Raw genomic sequence first — 14,234 nt, 5'->3', positions numbered from 1 at the left:
CCACAGCACTCTACCCAGGGGGATAGCTTGAGGCTCTGTCTCAAAAAAAAAAAAAAAAAGCACACTGGTGATGCTGAAACTTTAGGTGCTTCAGAATCACTGCTCTGGGGGTTTGGAAGAGTTGACTCTGAGGTTCCTCTCGAGCCCTGTGTTTCTAGTTTAGATCTGGTTTGATCTTTGTCAGGTTGCTGGGGAGAACAGAGTTCTTCAGAGTAGATCTTGACCCCTTCACCTGAAGTGTTCTATTCTGCTAGTTCTGATTTTCTGCATTAAAGTGGTCCTCTTTCTATATTTACCTGTGTTGCTGAATACTGAATATTTATTAAAAATGCCCCATGCTATACCTTTCCTCTTCTCTGGCCTAAATGGGCTGCCATCTATGTGTTATATGAATTCACCTAAAGATAATTCAGGGTACAGATTTAGCTATTCAAAACTTAATATGAAAGGGGATTAGACAGTATAATTTTGTGTTTAAATATAGATCTATATCCTTATGTAAGTGTATTTGAAAGCAAAACTTCACCTCTCAGTCTCGGTGCCTGTGTTCAGTGGTTAGGGCACCGGCCTTATACACTGGGGCTGGTGGGTTCAAACCCAGTCCAGGCCTGATAAACAATGACAACTACAGCAAAAAAATTGCCGGGTGTTGTGGCGGAGACTGAATCAAGAGAATCGCTTGAGCATAAGAGTTTGAGGTTGCTGTGAGCTGTGATGCCACAGTATACTGAGGGTGACATAGTGAGACTGTGTCTCAAAGAAAAAAAATCACCTCTCACAAGTTTTGGACTTGTGTAAAATTTGTAATGTTTCATAGGCTTTGTGCAAACTCATTAATGTAGGGATTGCCCACTTAACGCTGATAAATACTACCCAGGTATCTGAAAACTTTATCTCCCAATGAGGCTTTACCTCTGTCTTCTTATCAAAGACACAGGTGACTTTAGCTTTCATTCAAGTTATTTTTTAGAATTTGTGCTATTAAGTAGTCCACTGAAGGTCTTTTTCTTTCAAGGACCACATTCTTGAATATGGAGAGATAAATCAGCCTTTTGATTCAGAGAGTAGGCAGAGAAGCATGTGTTACGTGCCTGATTCTGTTCTAGGTGCTTTATACAACAACCTTGCAGGTAATCTCCCCACTTAGAGAGGAAGCAGAATCTGTAGGGTAAAGAGTCTGACCCAAGATCGTATAGCTTGTGAGAAATGGAAGTAGGATTTAAAACTGGGATTTGAACCCATTTCTGTTAGGCTCCCATACATAAGTTTTGCCCTACTTCAGGGAAGAGAGGGTGGCAGCAATGTCTTTCATTTCCAGGTGGCAGAAGGGAAAAGCCCAATAGAGTGCCTGACCCCAGGGCACAGAGTGTTCAGATAAGCAGAGCTCCCTATTTCTTCCATCTCTTTTCCTAGTCCCTGCTTCGTTTGCACTTCACTCTCAACAAAACTCCTAATTAGGGAATTTGTCAGAAATATTAAATATTTAATATTCAGTAGTGATTCCTCTCAAAGAAGGGAACTCTCAACAAATATGTTATATGTGCCTTTTTTGGTCAAAGGATGGGGACAAAACTCGTCTTCAGGCTCTGACACCCACTGGTGGTTGCAGAGGTTTTAAGCCTCTGAGCAGAGCTGCTGTGCACCGAGCGCATGCAGGTTTCTGTGACCATGTCACAGTGACACTGATTGAGACCTGCAGGACGCTCTTTTTCTTTTAATGTTTTCTTGTAGAAATTTTCAAATACAGTCAGTTCCTGGGTTTTGAATGAGATAGGTTCTTTAGGTTTGTTTTTTGTCTGTTTGTAGAGACAGAGTCTCACTTTGTCTCCCTCAGTAGAGTACTTAAGAGCCCACAAAATAAAGGCTTACAGAGCACACAAGATACAGACTTACACAGCAAACAAGATACAGACTTAAAGAGCACACAAGATACAGGCATACCGGGCACGGCAACGTACAGGCTTACCAGGCACACAAGATACAGGCTGACAGAGCACACAAGATACAGACTTACATGGCATGGCAAGATACAGGCTTACAGAGCAGACAAGGTACAGGCTTACAGAGCACGCAAGATACAGGCTTACAGGGCACGCAAGATACAGGCTTACAGGGCACGCAAGATACAGGCTTACAGGGCACGCAAGATACAGGCTTACTGGGCACACAAGATACAGGCTTACTGGGCACGCAAGATACAGGCTTACAGGACACGCAAGATACAGGCTTACAGGGCACACAAGATACAGGCTTACAGGGCACACAAGATACAGGCTTACAGGGCACACAAGATACAAGCTTATAGGGCACGCAAGATACAGGCTTACTGGGCACGCAAGATATAGGCTTACAGGGCACGCAAGATACAAGCTTACAGGGCACGCAAGATACAGGAATACTGGGCACACAAGATACAGGCTTACTGGGCACGCAAGATACAGGCTTACAGGGCACGCAAGATACAGGCTTATAGGGCACACAAGATACAGGCTTACAGGGCACACAAGATACAGGCTTACAGGGCACGCAAGATACAGGCTTACTGGGCACGGCAAGATACAGGCTTATAGAGCAGACAAGGTACAGGCTTACAGGGCACGCAAGATACAGGCTTACAGGGTACGCAAGATACAGGCTTACAGGGCACGCAAGATACAGGCTTACAGGGCACGCAAGATACAGGCTTACAGGGCACGCAAGATACAGGCTTACAGGGCACGCAAGATACAGGCTTACAGGTCACACAAGATACAAGCTTACTGGGTACACAAGATACAGTCTTACAGGGCACACAAGATACAGGCTTACTGGGCACACAAGATACAGGCTTACTGAGCACCACGAGATGCAGGCTTACTGGGCACACAAGATACAGGCTTACTGGGCATGGCAAGATACAGGCTTACCGGGCACCACGAGATGCAGGCTTACTGGGCACTGCAAGGCACCGCGAGATGCAGGCTTACTGGGCACTGCAAGAAGCAGGCTTACAAAGCACGGCAAGATACAGGCTTACTGGGCACCACGAGATGCAGGCTTACTGGGCACCACGAGATGCAGGCTTACTGGGCACCACGAGATGCAGGCTTAGCGGCCACGGCGAGATGCAGGCTTACTGGGCACTGCAAGATGCAGGCTTACAAAGCACGGCAAGATGCAGGCTTAGTGGCCACAGCGAGATGCAGGCTGCCGAGCACAGCAAGATACGGGCTTACAGAACAAGATATGTTCACCCTAGATGTCCAGCAGTCCCCATTGTCACAACAAAGAAAACGTCAGGAGGCCTTTACATAGGATTCTTTTTTTTTATTATTTTTATTTTCTCTACACATATACATGTGTTTATTTGGTTTCCACATTTTGCCTTCACAAAATTAAACAGGCTTAAAATTTAATAACAATAACAATATTTAAGATAAGGACTAGAAACAAAAACCTCATAAAGAATAAACAAAGAGGCTCAGCGCCTGTGGCTCAAGTGGCTAAGGCGCCAGCCACGTACACCTAAGGTGGTGGGTTCGAATCCAGCCCGGACCTGCCAAACAACAATGACGGCTGCAACCAAAAAATAGCCGGGCGTTGTGGCTGGTGCCTGTGGTTCCAGCTACTTGGGAGGGGGAGGCAGGAGACTCGCTTAATCCCAGGAGTTGGAGGTTGCTGTGAGCAGTGATGCCACGGCACTCTACCCAGGGGGACAGCTTGAGGCTCTGTCTCAAAAAAAAAGAAAAAAAAAAAGAATAAACAAATATATTCAGAAAAAGAAATCAGACAATTGCTGCAACAAAATATTGAGCAATAATAATAATGATGCAAAAAAGTAACATTTAGATTATCAGATAAGAGTATGTCTAGCATAGAATGCTTTGACTCTGAGGTTTAGTATGGAGGCATCAGTTAACTTCTGAGTATTTTTCCCCTAAAGTCTCAAAAAATAGGCTACTAATATTTATAAATAAAAATAGAAGATAATTTCAAAAAACAGAGGATTCTTGAAAGAGAAAATAGCTTCTTCTCTGGCTAAGGATAATGGAGCCTTGAGAAAAAACATTTAGCTATCATTGATTAAGTGCTTCATTATGTACCAAGTACTATGTCAAATACTTTCTACTTAATGCTCACAAATAGCACATGATGAAGGTGCTATTATTATTTCTCATTTGCAGAAGAGGGAGCTAAAGCTCCTAGAATTAAGTGATTTGCCTGAGTTTAAGTGACTGGCTGCAGGTTGCAGTTAGGAAACAGTGTGGCCAGGATTCACGCTCCGGGTAGTCTGGGCCTCTTACACGTCTGTATGCTGCTCTCTGTCCCAAGCTTTGCCATTACTTATAACCTCAGAAGAGTTTTCTCCTATTCCGATCACCCAGCCCTGCCATGTTTACCACAGCATAGCAGTCAGGAATTTCTTTTTGTTTATAATGCCAGCAGCAGGATCAAGTAGTATCCATGTTTCTTGTTGGTATTGGGAGGATAGTAAAAATGGGGCTGGGTTAGGCAGGATTGGATGAAGTCAGGAGCTGAAGACCAGCCTGAGCAAGAGCAAAACTAATCTCTACAAAAAACAGAAAAACTAGCTGGTGTTGTGGTGGACTCCTTTCATCCCAGCTATTCAGGAGGCTGAGGCAGGAGGATCTCTTGAGCTCAGGAGTTTGAGATTGCAGTCAGCTGTAATGATTTGCCACAGCACTCCAGTCTAGGTAATAGAGCAAGACTCTGTCTCCAAAATCAACCCAAGAACAACAACAAAAATAGTAAGAAGGAAGTGTGGGGATGTGGAGTAGGATGATAGGAGGCAGAAATGAGAGGTGAAAAGTGGTGTGATGGAAGTATTATGGCACTTCTAAATTTACCCTGTCACTGTATTCTTGTTATCCTTTTATAATTTTTCACCTTCAAAGTTGCTGTTGTTATTATTTTTTCCCTGTTTTTGGCCAGGGCTGGGTTTGAACCCGCCACCTCCGGCATATGGGGCCAGCACCCTACTCCTTTGAGCCACAGGCGCCGCCCCAAAGTTGCTATTATTTTACCTAAGTGGAAACACGAAGTAGGGAATGGGGTGTGTAGTGTGATCTTTCCTTGAGCCCTTGAGTCTTCTCAGATAGTCCCTAGTGGCAGTAGCAGTGGTTAAACGCCGTTCTGCAGTACCAGAGCTATAAGTGGCCTGTGTCCTATTTGTGCCTTTGCCTGTTTTTCTTTTCTCTCTTGGTGAGGCAGTGGGCAACTCTCCAGAGTATTCTAATGTCTCTGCCTTTCTGGGACACTGGGAGATGAGGGTGCTGTGCTTTTGTTTTCCCTCTAACACTCTGTGCATGTCACCTGTGTGACTTGGAATTGGAAGCTCAGGCTCTTTGCTTGTTTTCCAGGCAAGCCCTGAGAGGAAACCAGGGCACAGTCTGTGGCTCTTATCACCCTGCCCCTCTCTATCTGCCTTTCCATATTTCTCTTTTACTGTCTTTCCACTTATCTTCTTCCACCCTTTCTCCTCTCAACTCAAAGTAGGGAGCTGAGTCTGCTGCAGTAGTTCAGAGACATCTAAATTGGTCTTATGACCCTGGAACTGTGAGAGTCACACATGTCACTTAATTTGGGTCCAGGTGGTTTTTAAGGAGGCACATACATGGGAGACCAGGGGTCAGTGGGGCTGATCTGGGGGCTAGTTGGTGATAGTGGAGGGAGCAGAGGCCTAAAAATTAAACCTGGGTTTTGATCCTTGTTGGGCTGCTTACTGCCTATGACCTTAGGTCTTATCTTATTCTGAGTTCTTGTAAAACAACTAGGTCTCAAAATCTGTTTCACTTTTTTTTTTTTTTTTTCCAGTTTTTGGCCAGGGCTGGGTCTGAGCCTGCCACCTCTGGTATATGGGGCTGGTGCCCTACTCCTTTGAGCCACAGGCGCCGCCCATCTCTTTCACTTTTAATATTTTATGATTATGAGATTTGGGATAGCTTAATCTTTATCACTGAGGTCATTGTAACTTTTGGTTGAAGAAGAGATAGGGAGAAATATTAACTCTCTTTCTTTTCTTTTTTTGCAGTTATTTTTTTTGGCCGGGGCTGGGTTTGAACCTGCCACCTCCAGCATATGGGGCCGGCGCCTTACTCCTTTGAGCCACAGCCACTCTCTTTCTTAATTATAAAGATAAGGACAGCTTAGATTCCCATCCCTTGGGTACAAAGAAAATAGAAGATGGACTAAATAGCATTGTGAGTTCCTTTCTAGCCCTGTGAGTCCTGGTTGTAGTGTTTCTTCTGGTTTTAATTTGTGTATCTTTTTTTTGTTTGTTTGTTTGTTGAAACAGAGTCTCACTCTGTTGTCCTGGGTAGAATGTTGTGGTGTCATAGCTCACAGCAACCTCAGACTCTTGGGCTCAGGCGATTCCCTTGCCTTAGCCTCCTGAGTAGCTGGGACTACAGGCACCTGCTACCATTATGCCCAGCTAGTTTTTCTATTTTTAGTAGAGATGGGATCTCTCTTTTACCCAGGTAGTCTCGAGCTCCTAAGCTCAGGTGATCCACCCACATTGGCCTCCCAGAGTGCTAGGAGTGCTAGGATTACAGCATGCCTGGCCTGTGTTTTTTTTTTTTTTTTTTTTTGAGAGAGCGTCTCGCTGGTCCCCTGGGCAGAGTGCCGTGGCATTACAGCTCACAGCAACCTCCAACTCCTGGGCTCAAGCGAGTCTCCTGCCTCCGCCTCCCAAGTAGCTGGGACCACAGGCGCCCGCCACAACGCCCGGCTATTTTTTTTTTTTGGTTGCAGCCATCGTTGTTTGGCGGGTCCGGGCTGGGGATTCGAACCCGCCACCTTAGGTGTACGTGGCTGGCGCCTTAGCCGGTTGAGCTATAGGCGCCGAGCCCTGTGTATCTCTTTTAAGTAGAAAAAGAGGAGTTCTGGGTATGAAGGCAGAAGTTAGAAGTGGGATAAAGGATTGTCTCTGAGTCAGGACTCAACATAGGGTGGGGTGACACCAGGAGCCAGGCCTTCAGGGTGCCGGGTGAGAACGTTCTCTGCTCCTCCTCTCCTGCCATCACAGCAGCCCTTCCCTGTATTTGGTCTCACAGTAATGCTGTTTCCCCTTCCTTTTTCCCTAGTACCTCAACATGCTAAGGACTTGTGAAGGATACAATGAAATCATCTTCCCCCACTGTGCCTGTGACTCCAGGAGGAAGGGCCACGTTATCACAGCCATTAGCATCACGCACTTTAAACTGCACGCCTGCACCGAGGAGGGCCTGCTAGAGGTGAGGATCCTGCGTGGAGCTTAGGCTATGCACTGGGGACACTTTGATACTTGCTTGCTTTGTTTTAATTCCTTTTGGGGGAGGAAATGCAATCAAAATTGTGTTTTAATTGGGGCAGGTAAATGGGCACTGAATCCATATGATTCATCACTGGCCATTCCCTCTGACTTTTATTCTTTTGTCACAGTCCTTTCCCTAAGGTGACACAGACATCTCTATTCTCTTCTGTTGCCTGGTTCACAGTCTGCTGACCTCAGTTCCCTAACACACTCAAACTTGGGCTGCTATAGACCTCACTCTTTTGTTCTTGGTTGTCCAGAACCAGGTAATAGCATTTGAATGGGATGAGATGCAGCGATGGGACACAGATGAAGAAGGGATGGCCTTCTGTTTTGAGTATGCACGAGGAGAGAAGAAACCCCGATGGGTTAAAATCTTCACACCATATGTGAGTGGGAGATGGGGAAGCATACTTGGGGAAAGTAGACCAGGCTTAAAGCTTTCTTTAAGGTAAATGAATAAATGAAGAGAGACGCAGATGGATCTGAACCTGTGTGAATTGTATAACCCAGGTTTGTCCTTTGGGCCTGTCTTTCCTTTAGGCCTGAGTAGGATTGGCAATTTCACAGCCAGTTTGACTCATGGTTACCACTAGAAGGAGCTAGAGACTAGGAGACCAGCCTGGCCTGGATTTTTTTTTTTTTTTTTTTTTTTTGGTGGCACTTGTCAGGGTTTTTCTTTACCTTGAGTGAGTTTGGGAGATGGCAGGTGCTGGGGGCAGGGGTTCAGAGGCATGGCCCTGTGGTGCCCAGCCTTGGGGAGTTAGTCCCTGAGTGTTGCTGCTTCTTTTTCAGTTCAATTACATGCATGAATGCTTCGAGAGAGTGTTCTGCGAGCTCAAGTGGAGAAAAGAGGTAATTCTAAACAAGTGTTGAGTGGACTTTTTCATCTTTCTGTTTGTTGAAAATGTATAGACCTGTGGCCAAATACCTGGGACCCTCACCTTCATCTCTGTCTTTCTAGGAATATTAGTTAGAGACTGATTATCTCATGTGAGCCAGGACATTCTTCCAGCGAGGTTGGCCTCTGGATGGTGAACGGGCTGTGCAAAAAAGCCCTGCTTCTTCCCTTGTCTAGAGGGTGGACACTGCTACAGGCTCCTCCATCTCCCATGGCTCCATGGACCCTCCTCTGCCAGTTTTTAAAATCAAATCACCTTCCATGTTGTTCCCGACCCACAAGGGCAGCTGTCCTCAGTTTAGTCATCTGACTGGACATGACAGAGTCTTTCTAGGCTAACCAGGAATGTGTGTGTGGGGAAAGTCTTTCTACTGCTTTGTCCTGCTGTCTGTGTGTGCTGTGCTGGAGCATGTTTGGGAGATTTTGAATAATTAGCTATTTACCCTCAAAGAAACTCTTTCAGAAGATCAGGCAGTCAAGTCAGAAACATGAAAATTTATATTTTTAGTGTAGTAGAAAGAATATTGGTTCTGGGAATTTTACCTAGTTTTCTCCTGGTTTTTACCCCCTCTGTGCAACTCTGGGTAAAGCAGCCTCCCTGGGTCTCAGCCTTCTCTTCTGTAAAACAGGGAGGCTGATCCAGATAATTAATATGCGAAGTCCGTTCGGGCTCTGAAAGGCCATGATTCTAATGGGAAGTTATGTCAGGGGTCAAGGCCCGTCAGAGTGAGCCATCCAGTTGTTCCTTTTTAGCTTTTGTTTGAGGGGTTGTCTCCAGATGGGAGGAGATGTGGCTTCCCAATAACTCTTTTCTTTTCTTCATTTCAGAACATTTTCCAGATGGCGAGGTCACAGCAGAGGGATGTGGCCACCTAGCCTTTCCCTATCCCCTTCCCTTCCCTTCCCCCTCATCCCCTCATCCTTTTCATCTCCCATGTCAGAGTAATCATTAACACAAAAGAAGAGAAAAAGAAAAAAGTCCTTATATTCAAAAGCCCTAAACTAAATCTTATTAATAGCCCCTCTGCATTTCACATTTCTGGAATTGAGCTGGGCAAGAATAAAATGGTCAGCTACAGAAGTCAGCTGAGTTGAGACAGGAAAGAAGTGAGCCCACCCGACTTGTTCTTTCACCTGGGCCTCATACCAACAGACTCTCTCTCCTTGTACTATATTTTTAAAACTGGAACTATGAACTTCATCCATTTGCACTGTTCAGACATATATATGTATGTATGTAAAAAATTATATATACACAAATTAGCTGCACGTATTATATACATATATATATATTTCTTTTTAAATTTCATAATGATGGCAGTACCTTTTTTAGCTTGTGTTTTTACACACCTTTCACTAGAATTCATGACCTCTCTCTTGCTCTCTTTATTTTGAAACAAATGTTAAAAAGAAAAAAAAAAACATTTTATAGGGAAAATACCTCTCCTCCTGAAGGACTCGAAAAGTTTACAACCTGCTTGGGTTTCCCCCCCGCCTTTTTTGTATTGAGTACAGATTCCGGCTCATGGGTTCCCAGAGAGTCTGAGGAACAAGAAGTATAGTTTCTTATCATCCAAGAGGGTGCTGGGGAGGAGAAAGAGGTGTGTGTTTCTCAAGGGTAGCATGGCTGTGGTTTTGCAGGGAGAGCCTAAAGACTTGGTGTGTCTCTTGATTCCAGGAAATTTTTCTGATCCACCTCTGTCCCCCCTCGTGGCTTTCCGACCACATTCTGCATCTCCTTCCTGCTTCCCAAGGGCCCTTGTGTGCTTTCCCTCACCTGGCCCTGGCGGCGTTGAGGGTGGGCTCAGGAGGCTGATGCCGCAGGAACTTGAAACTTTTCATGGTAGTGATTCACACTTCCTGCTTTTTCTGCAGCAGGGATAGACCTAGGGACCAGAGTTAAAGCTGGTCCCTTAGGCACAAAGGTTGGACTTACGTAAAGGAGAGGGAGAGAGCAGTGTCCTGTGTACACGCAGGGTTTGCTGCTGTGCTTCTGACTGGCGACTGCCTGCAACCCTTATGTTCTCTGTGGCGTCCTCACACAGCCGTCTGGGGAGGAATCTGATGATGTTTTCAAGGCCTCAGGGAAACCGGGAGTGTGTTAGCAATTTGTGCCAACTGAGGAGCCAGGAAGGAATAGTAGAAATGTGGTTGATTTAGGTTGATCTCCAACTTTTAATTAAAAGGATACTGAAAGAAAACCTTTTTGTCCCTCAGAGAGCTCCTCCCCTGACCTTGCAGTCAGACCCTTTGAAATCTAAGCACTGCGACGTGCCAGGAGCAGAGGCAGGGCTGGCAGGGCAGGGCATCCTCAGCCCCAGCTCTGTGGAGAATGTGTGAGGAGCACCACGTCAGGCTTGGTGCAGCTGACACATATCAGGGAGCCTTTTCTCTTTCCCTTCTCTACCTGTTAAACACAAACCTTGTAGGGTGACATCTTTTCTCTGCCTGACTGGGAGGCAGCCGTGACAGGCTGCAGGCAGCCCTACTGAGTAGTGTAGGGTAGTTTGAAGTTTTGTTTTTGTAACTTGTTTTTGCAGATCATTGTGAAGCCACTCTTCTTTCTCTCTGGCTCTGTTATCCTGGCAGCCACTTGCTGGGGGTGTAGAGTCAAGTAAGATAGCCTCCCTCCCCATCCCTCCCCAGGTATCATTGCAGAGTGTAAGGCGTGAGCATGATGAATTCAGAGCCAGAAAGTGGTGCCACATTTGAGGCTTTGACACAGGAAACAGGAATTAGCTCCTTTGAGGGGGGAGGGTGTTAAATGAATTTAATAATGAGCCCAAGGACCCTGAGAAGAAGAAATGTTGATTTCTTCCCACTCTAAGATACTAAAGATTTCGGCACCAGCTTTGTTCAAACTGTAAAAATAGCAATTTTTCCCTTCTCCCTCATAGTGGGAGAGGAATGAGCAAATGTGGGAATTCCTGAGAAAGCCCAAAGGCTGACCTTCGGGTACAAGACACGGGGATGTGGAGTGAGTGAACTTGGAGTGGGTGGATGGTGCTGGGTCCTTTCCTGGCATAGCGTTTCACTTGGCACTTGGAGGTCAGGTGAGGGGCCCCATAGGTAGTTGGCCTGTTGGAGGAATCTATTTTGGAACAGGCCCTTCTTGAGGCCGTCCCACCAACAAAACACTCAGCTACAGCAGGAGATAGGGATGGGGGTGACCCTAAAGGACAGCGCCTTCTCTTATTCCACCTACAGTGGGCTTCCAGTGAAGGAGGCAGGAGTCACTGTGGCTGTGGAGGTCCGCAGGATCGAGCCCTTCTTTGCATGAAGCAGTGTTAGGTGTGACCCTACCCCCACCCCCTTCCTGTGTACTTCGTCTCTCTAATCCTTCTTACTCCTTGGTCCTGGCTTCTGCCCAGGGAGGCTTTTAAAACCAGTCTTCTTTTGCATTTTGTCTCTGGAAAAGGGGGGTTACCCCTGCTATCACCTTCACCCCAGCAGAGCCAGTAGGACCCTCCTGATCTCCCACTGACCTCCCTCCACATTTGGTTTCTATCCTCTGGGGCAAAATCTCTGAGGTTTTTATGGATCAGGAGAAAATACCCTGAAAAACTTGCCCCTGCAGCAAGTTCCCTCAGGCCACACTCTGGACTCTCTGCTTTGTATATTTTTGTTCTGCCCTCCCCTCATCCTAGGTCTCAGCACAGGTACAGACATGTATGTGCTCAGAGCAGCTCCTCGGCCTGGACGGAGCTCTCAGGGAGGATAGAGACAGACAGCCTGGCCCATTTAGTTCCATCTTTTAGTTACCCAGGCCAGTAGCTTTCAGTTATTCCCTCTTACGACTCCAAAACCAATACTTAGAGCAGCAAAACTGGGCACTGACAGGAGGCAACACCTCTCTCTCATCTCAGAATTTGCCACTGTATAGTCTGGGCTCACAGGAGGCAGCGTTCCTAAAGGGGATTGTGTCCTAGTTGGCCAGGAGGGACATTGTGTCCTCCCTTCTCTCCGTCATGCTGCCTGGCTGGATTGATTCAGCAGAAGCAACTATTCTGTCTGTTGGACACCAGCATTCTGCTGTCTCTTCACCAGCTTCATTGTGTTCCATTAGCTTCCTTTTGGAGGGAGGGTATACATATGGTCGAATACTCAGAGAGGGAGGGATAGTAGAGGCAGTGGGTGTGCTTCTTAGCTGCCCATCTTCCAAGCCTGCCTCTTGTCTTCCTCTTCCCCTGACCCTGAGCACCTTGGGTCAGGCCTTGCTTATACCAGGGCAGCATTTGCTTGCTCCTCAGCAATGGTGGAGGGTGTGTGGGAAGCTTAGGGCTCCAGGAAGGCACAGAATCGAAGCAGGGAGTGATGTGTGTATGGGGTGGGGACTAACTTTGGATACCAGTTTTATATCGTGTCCCTCTTTTAAGCCGGTGAGCTGGGCTTCAGTTTTTCCCAGGCCATGCACACTTTTAATTTATTTGAGAGAAACTCTAATTGTATTTTCACTGCAGTATCTTGTATTTTTTATTTGTGATTAAGAAATGTGAAGAGAAAATACACAGAAACATAATGGCTGACAGTGTTTCCTTCATTCCTTGTTCCAGAGCTAACCACTCTAAATTTGTTTGGTAATGTCACTTAGTGTAATTAATTGTAACATATTCTTTTAAATAAATTGATTTATTGATGAAACACTTCTTTGGTTTCTTAGACTACAAATCCTTTGGGTGGTATGAGAAGAAGTGAGGAGGGACCTCTGAGATTTCAGTTAGAATAAGCAGTCTGAAAATGAGGGGACATCTAACCAGCTTTCTCGAGTAACTAACGGGGCAGTTTTTTGAGGGCAGGTGATGGAGAAGGGTGGGAAAGTCAGGGAGGCCCCTGCTCTGCTGTTTCCCAGTGGCTCCTTTGAAAATCCCATCTTCACTTTCCCATTATCCCAGAATCAATAGCACTTACCCTCCTGCCTACGTAGATCCTGTTAGATTCACAGGACTCCTCTCTCAGCCTTATGCAGACACAGCCTGGCAGAGCCCTGGGGACAGTTCTTAGTGAAATCCCCTCCCCACCCTCAGCAATGTGAACACAGTTTTTCATTTTCTTTTTTTTTTTAGAGACAGGGTCACTTTATTGCCCTCAGTGGAGTGCTGTGGCGTCATACCTCACAGCAAATTCCAACTCCTGGGCATAGGCGATTCTCTTGCCTCAGCCTCCTGAGTACTTGGGACCACAGGCACTGCCATAATGCCTGGCTATTTTTTTGTTGCAATTTGACTGGGGCTGGGTTTGAACCTACCACCCTCAGTATATGGGGCTGGCATCCTACCCACTGAGTTAACAGATGCCGCCCCCACTTTTCAATTTCAAGTAACTCAGGATATTTCTCTCTTCTAGGATCTGAACTAAAAGGACATATTACCCCTAATGAGCGCCCAGCACAATACGAGGCACTCTGGGAAGTTGTATTCCCTCCTCTGCCTATGCCTCCAAGAATCAGGGTAGGCACAAAGCTTTTGCAAGTACTAGGGCCTAATTGCCTAATCTGAGCAGTACCTGTTTCTGTGCAGTAGTTTGTGGGCTGAATCTGCTTTGAAAAGCTCATCATTTATGGTGGGTGAGACATCTTTATTATTTTTATAAACCTTCATTTTGTATTATTTTTGTAACCCTTCACCCTTGCTTTTCTTCCTTATTTGATGATCATTCATAAGAGCAAGGACCATTTTAACACTTTAGTTGGTTTAGGGAGAGACATTAATATTTAGAGTCTGTTTTCCTTTCCAATTACTATTGAGTACTTGGAATCTGATAAGTATTACTATGTTAATGGTCGAAGTTGTCTTTAATAAGAAAAGAATCCATACAGAAGTAAAAAGTGGAATTCTAGAATTATAATTACAGAGATTAAAGTCAAACAATATTTATTAGATATCTACTGTAGGGGAGGGTCATTGTATCAGATAACTATAATAGGTAAAAAAGCAAAGAAAGAAACATTTCTCACTGAGGAATGAAACATTTACAAGTAACATACAGCAGTAGAAGGTTTATTTGTCATAAGGACCAGAAAAGGAGGGAAAAAGACTTGTG

General features: G+C 45.6%; 1 protein-coding gene across 2 annotated transcripts in view; it reads left to right on the top strand.

Moving 5' to 3' along the window:
• SNX27 (sorting nexin family member 27) overlaps positions 1 to 12,838 on the top strand; it is a 107,166-nt gene extending 94,328 nt beyond the window's left edge. Inside the window, exons 9-12 of one of the 2 annotated variants that reach the window (XM_012811792.2) lie at positions 7,086 to 7,235; positions 7,555 to 7,683; positions 8,090 to 8,149; positions 9,024 to 12,838. In XM_012811792.2, the coding sequence (XP_012667246.1) occupies positions 7,086 to 7,235; positions 7,555 to 7,683; positions 8,090 to 8,149; positions 9,024 to 9,071 (387 nt within the window). In that variant the 3' untranslated portion in view covers positions 9,072 to 12,838. Of the gene's footprint in view, positions 1 to 7,085; positions 7,236 to 7,554; positions 7,684 to 8,089; positions 8,150 to 8,258 lie in introns of both variants that reach the window. The other variant, XM_023519402.1, reaches the window with a different exon arrangement.
• Positions 12,839 to 14,234: the final 1,396 nt, after the last annotated feature.

The sequence above is a fragment of the Otolemur garnettii genome, unplaced genomic scaffold, assembly GCF_000181295.1.
Source record: "Otolemur garnettii isolate 467f Iridium unplaced genomic scaffold, OtoGar3 scaffold00174, whole genome shotgun sequence".
Lineage (NCBI taxonomy): Eukaryota > Metazoa > Chordata > Mammalia > Primates > Galagidae > Otolemur > Otolemur garnettii.
This window is presented reverse-complemented; position numbering and strand designations above follow the sequence as displayed.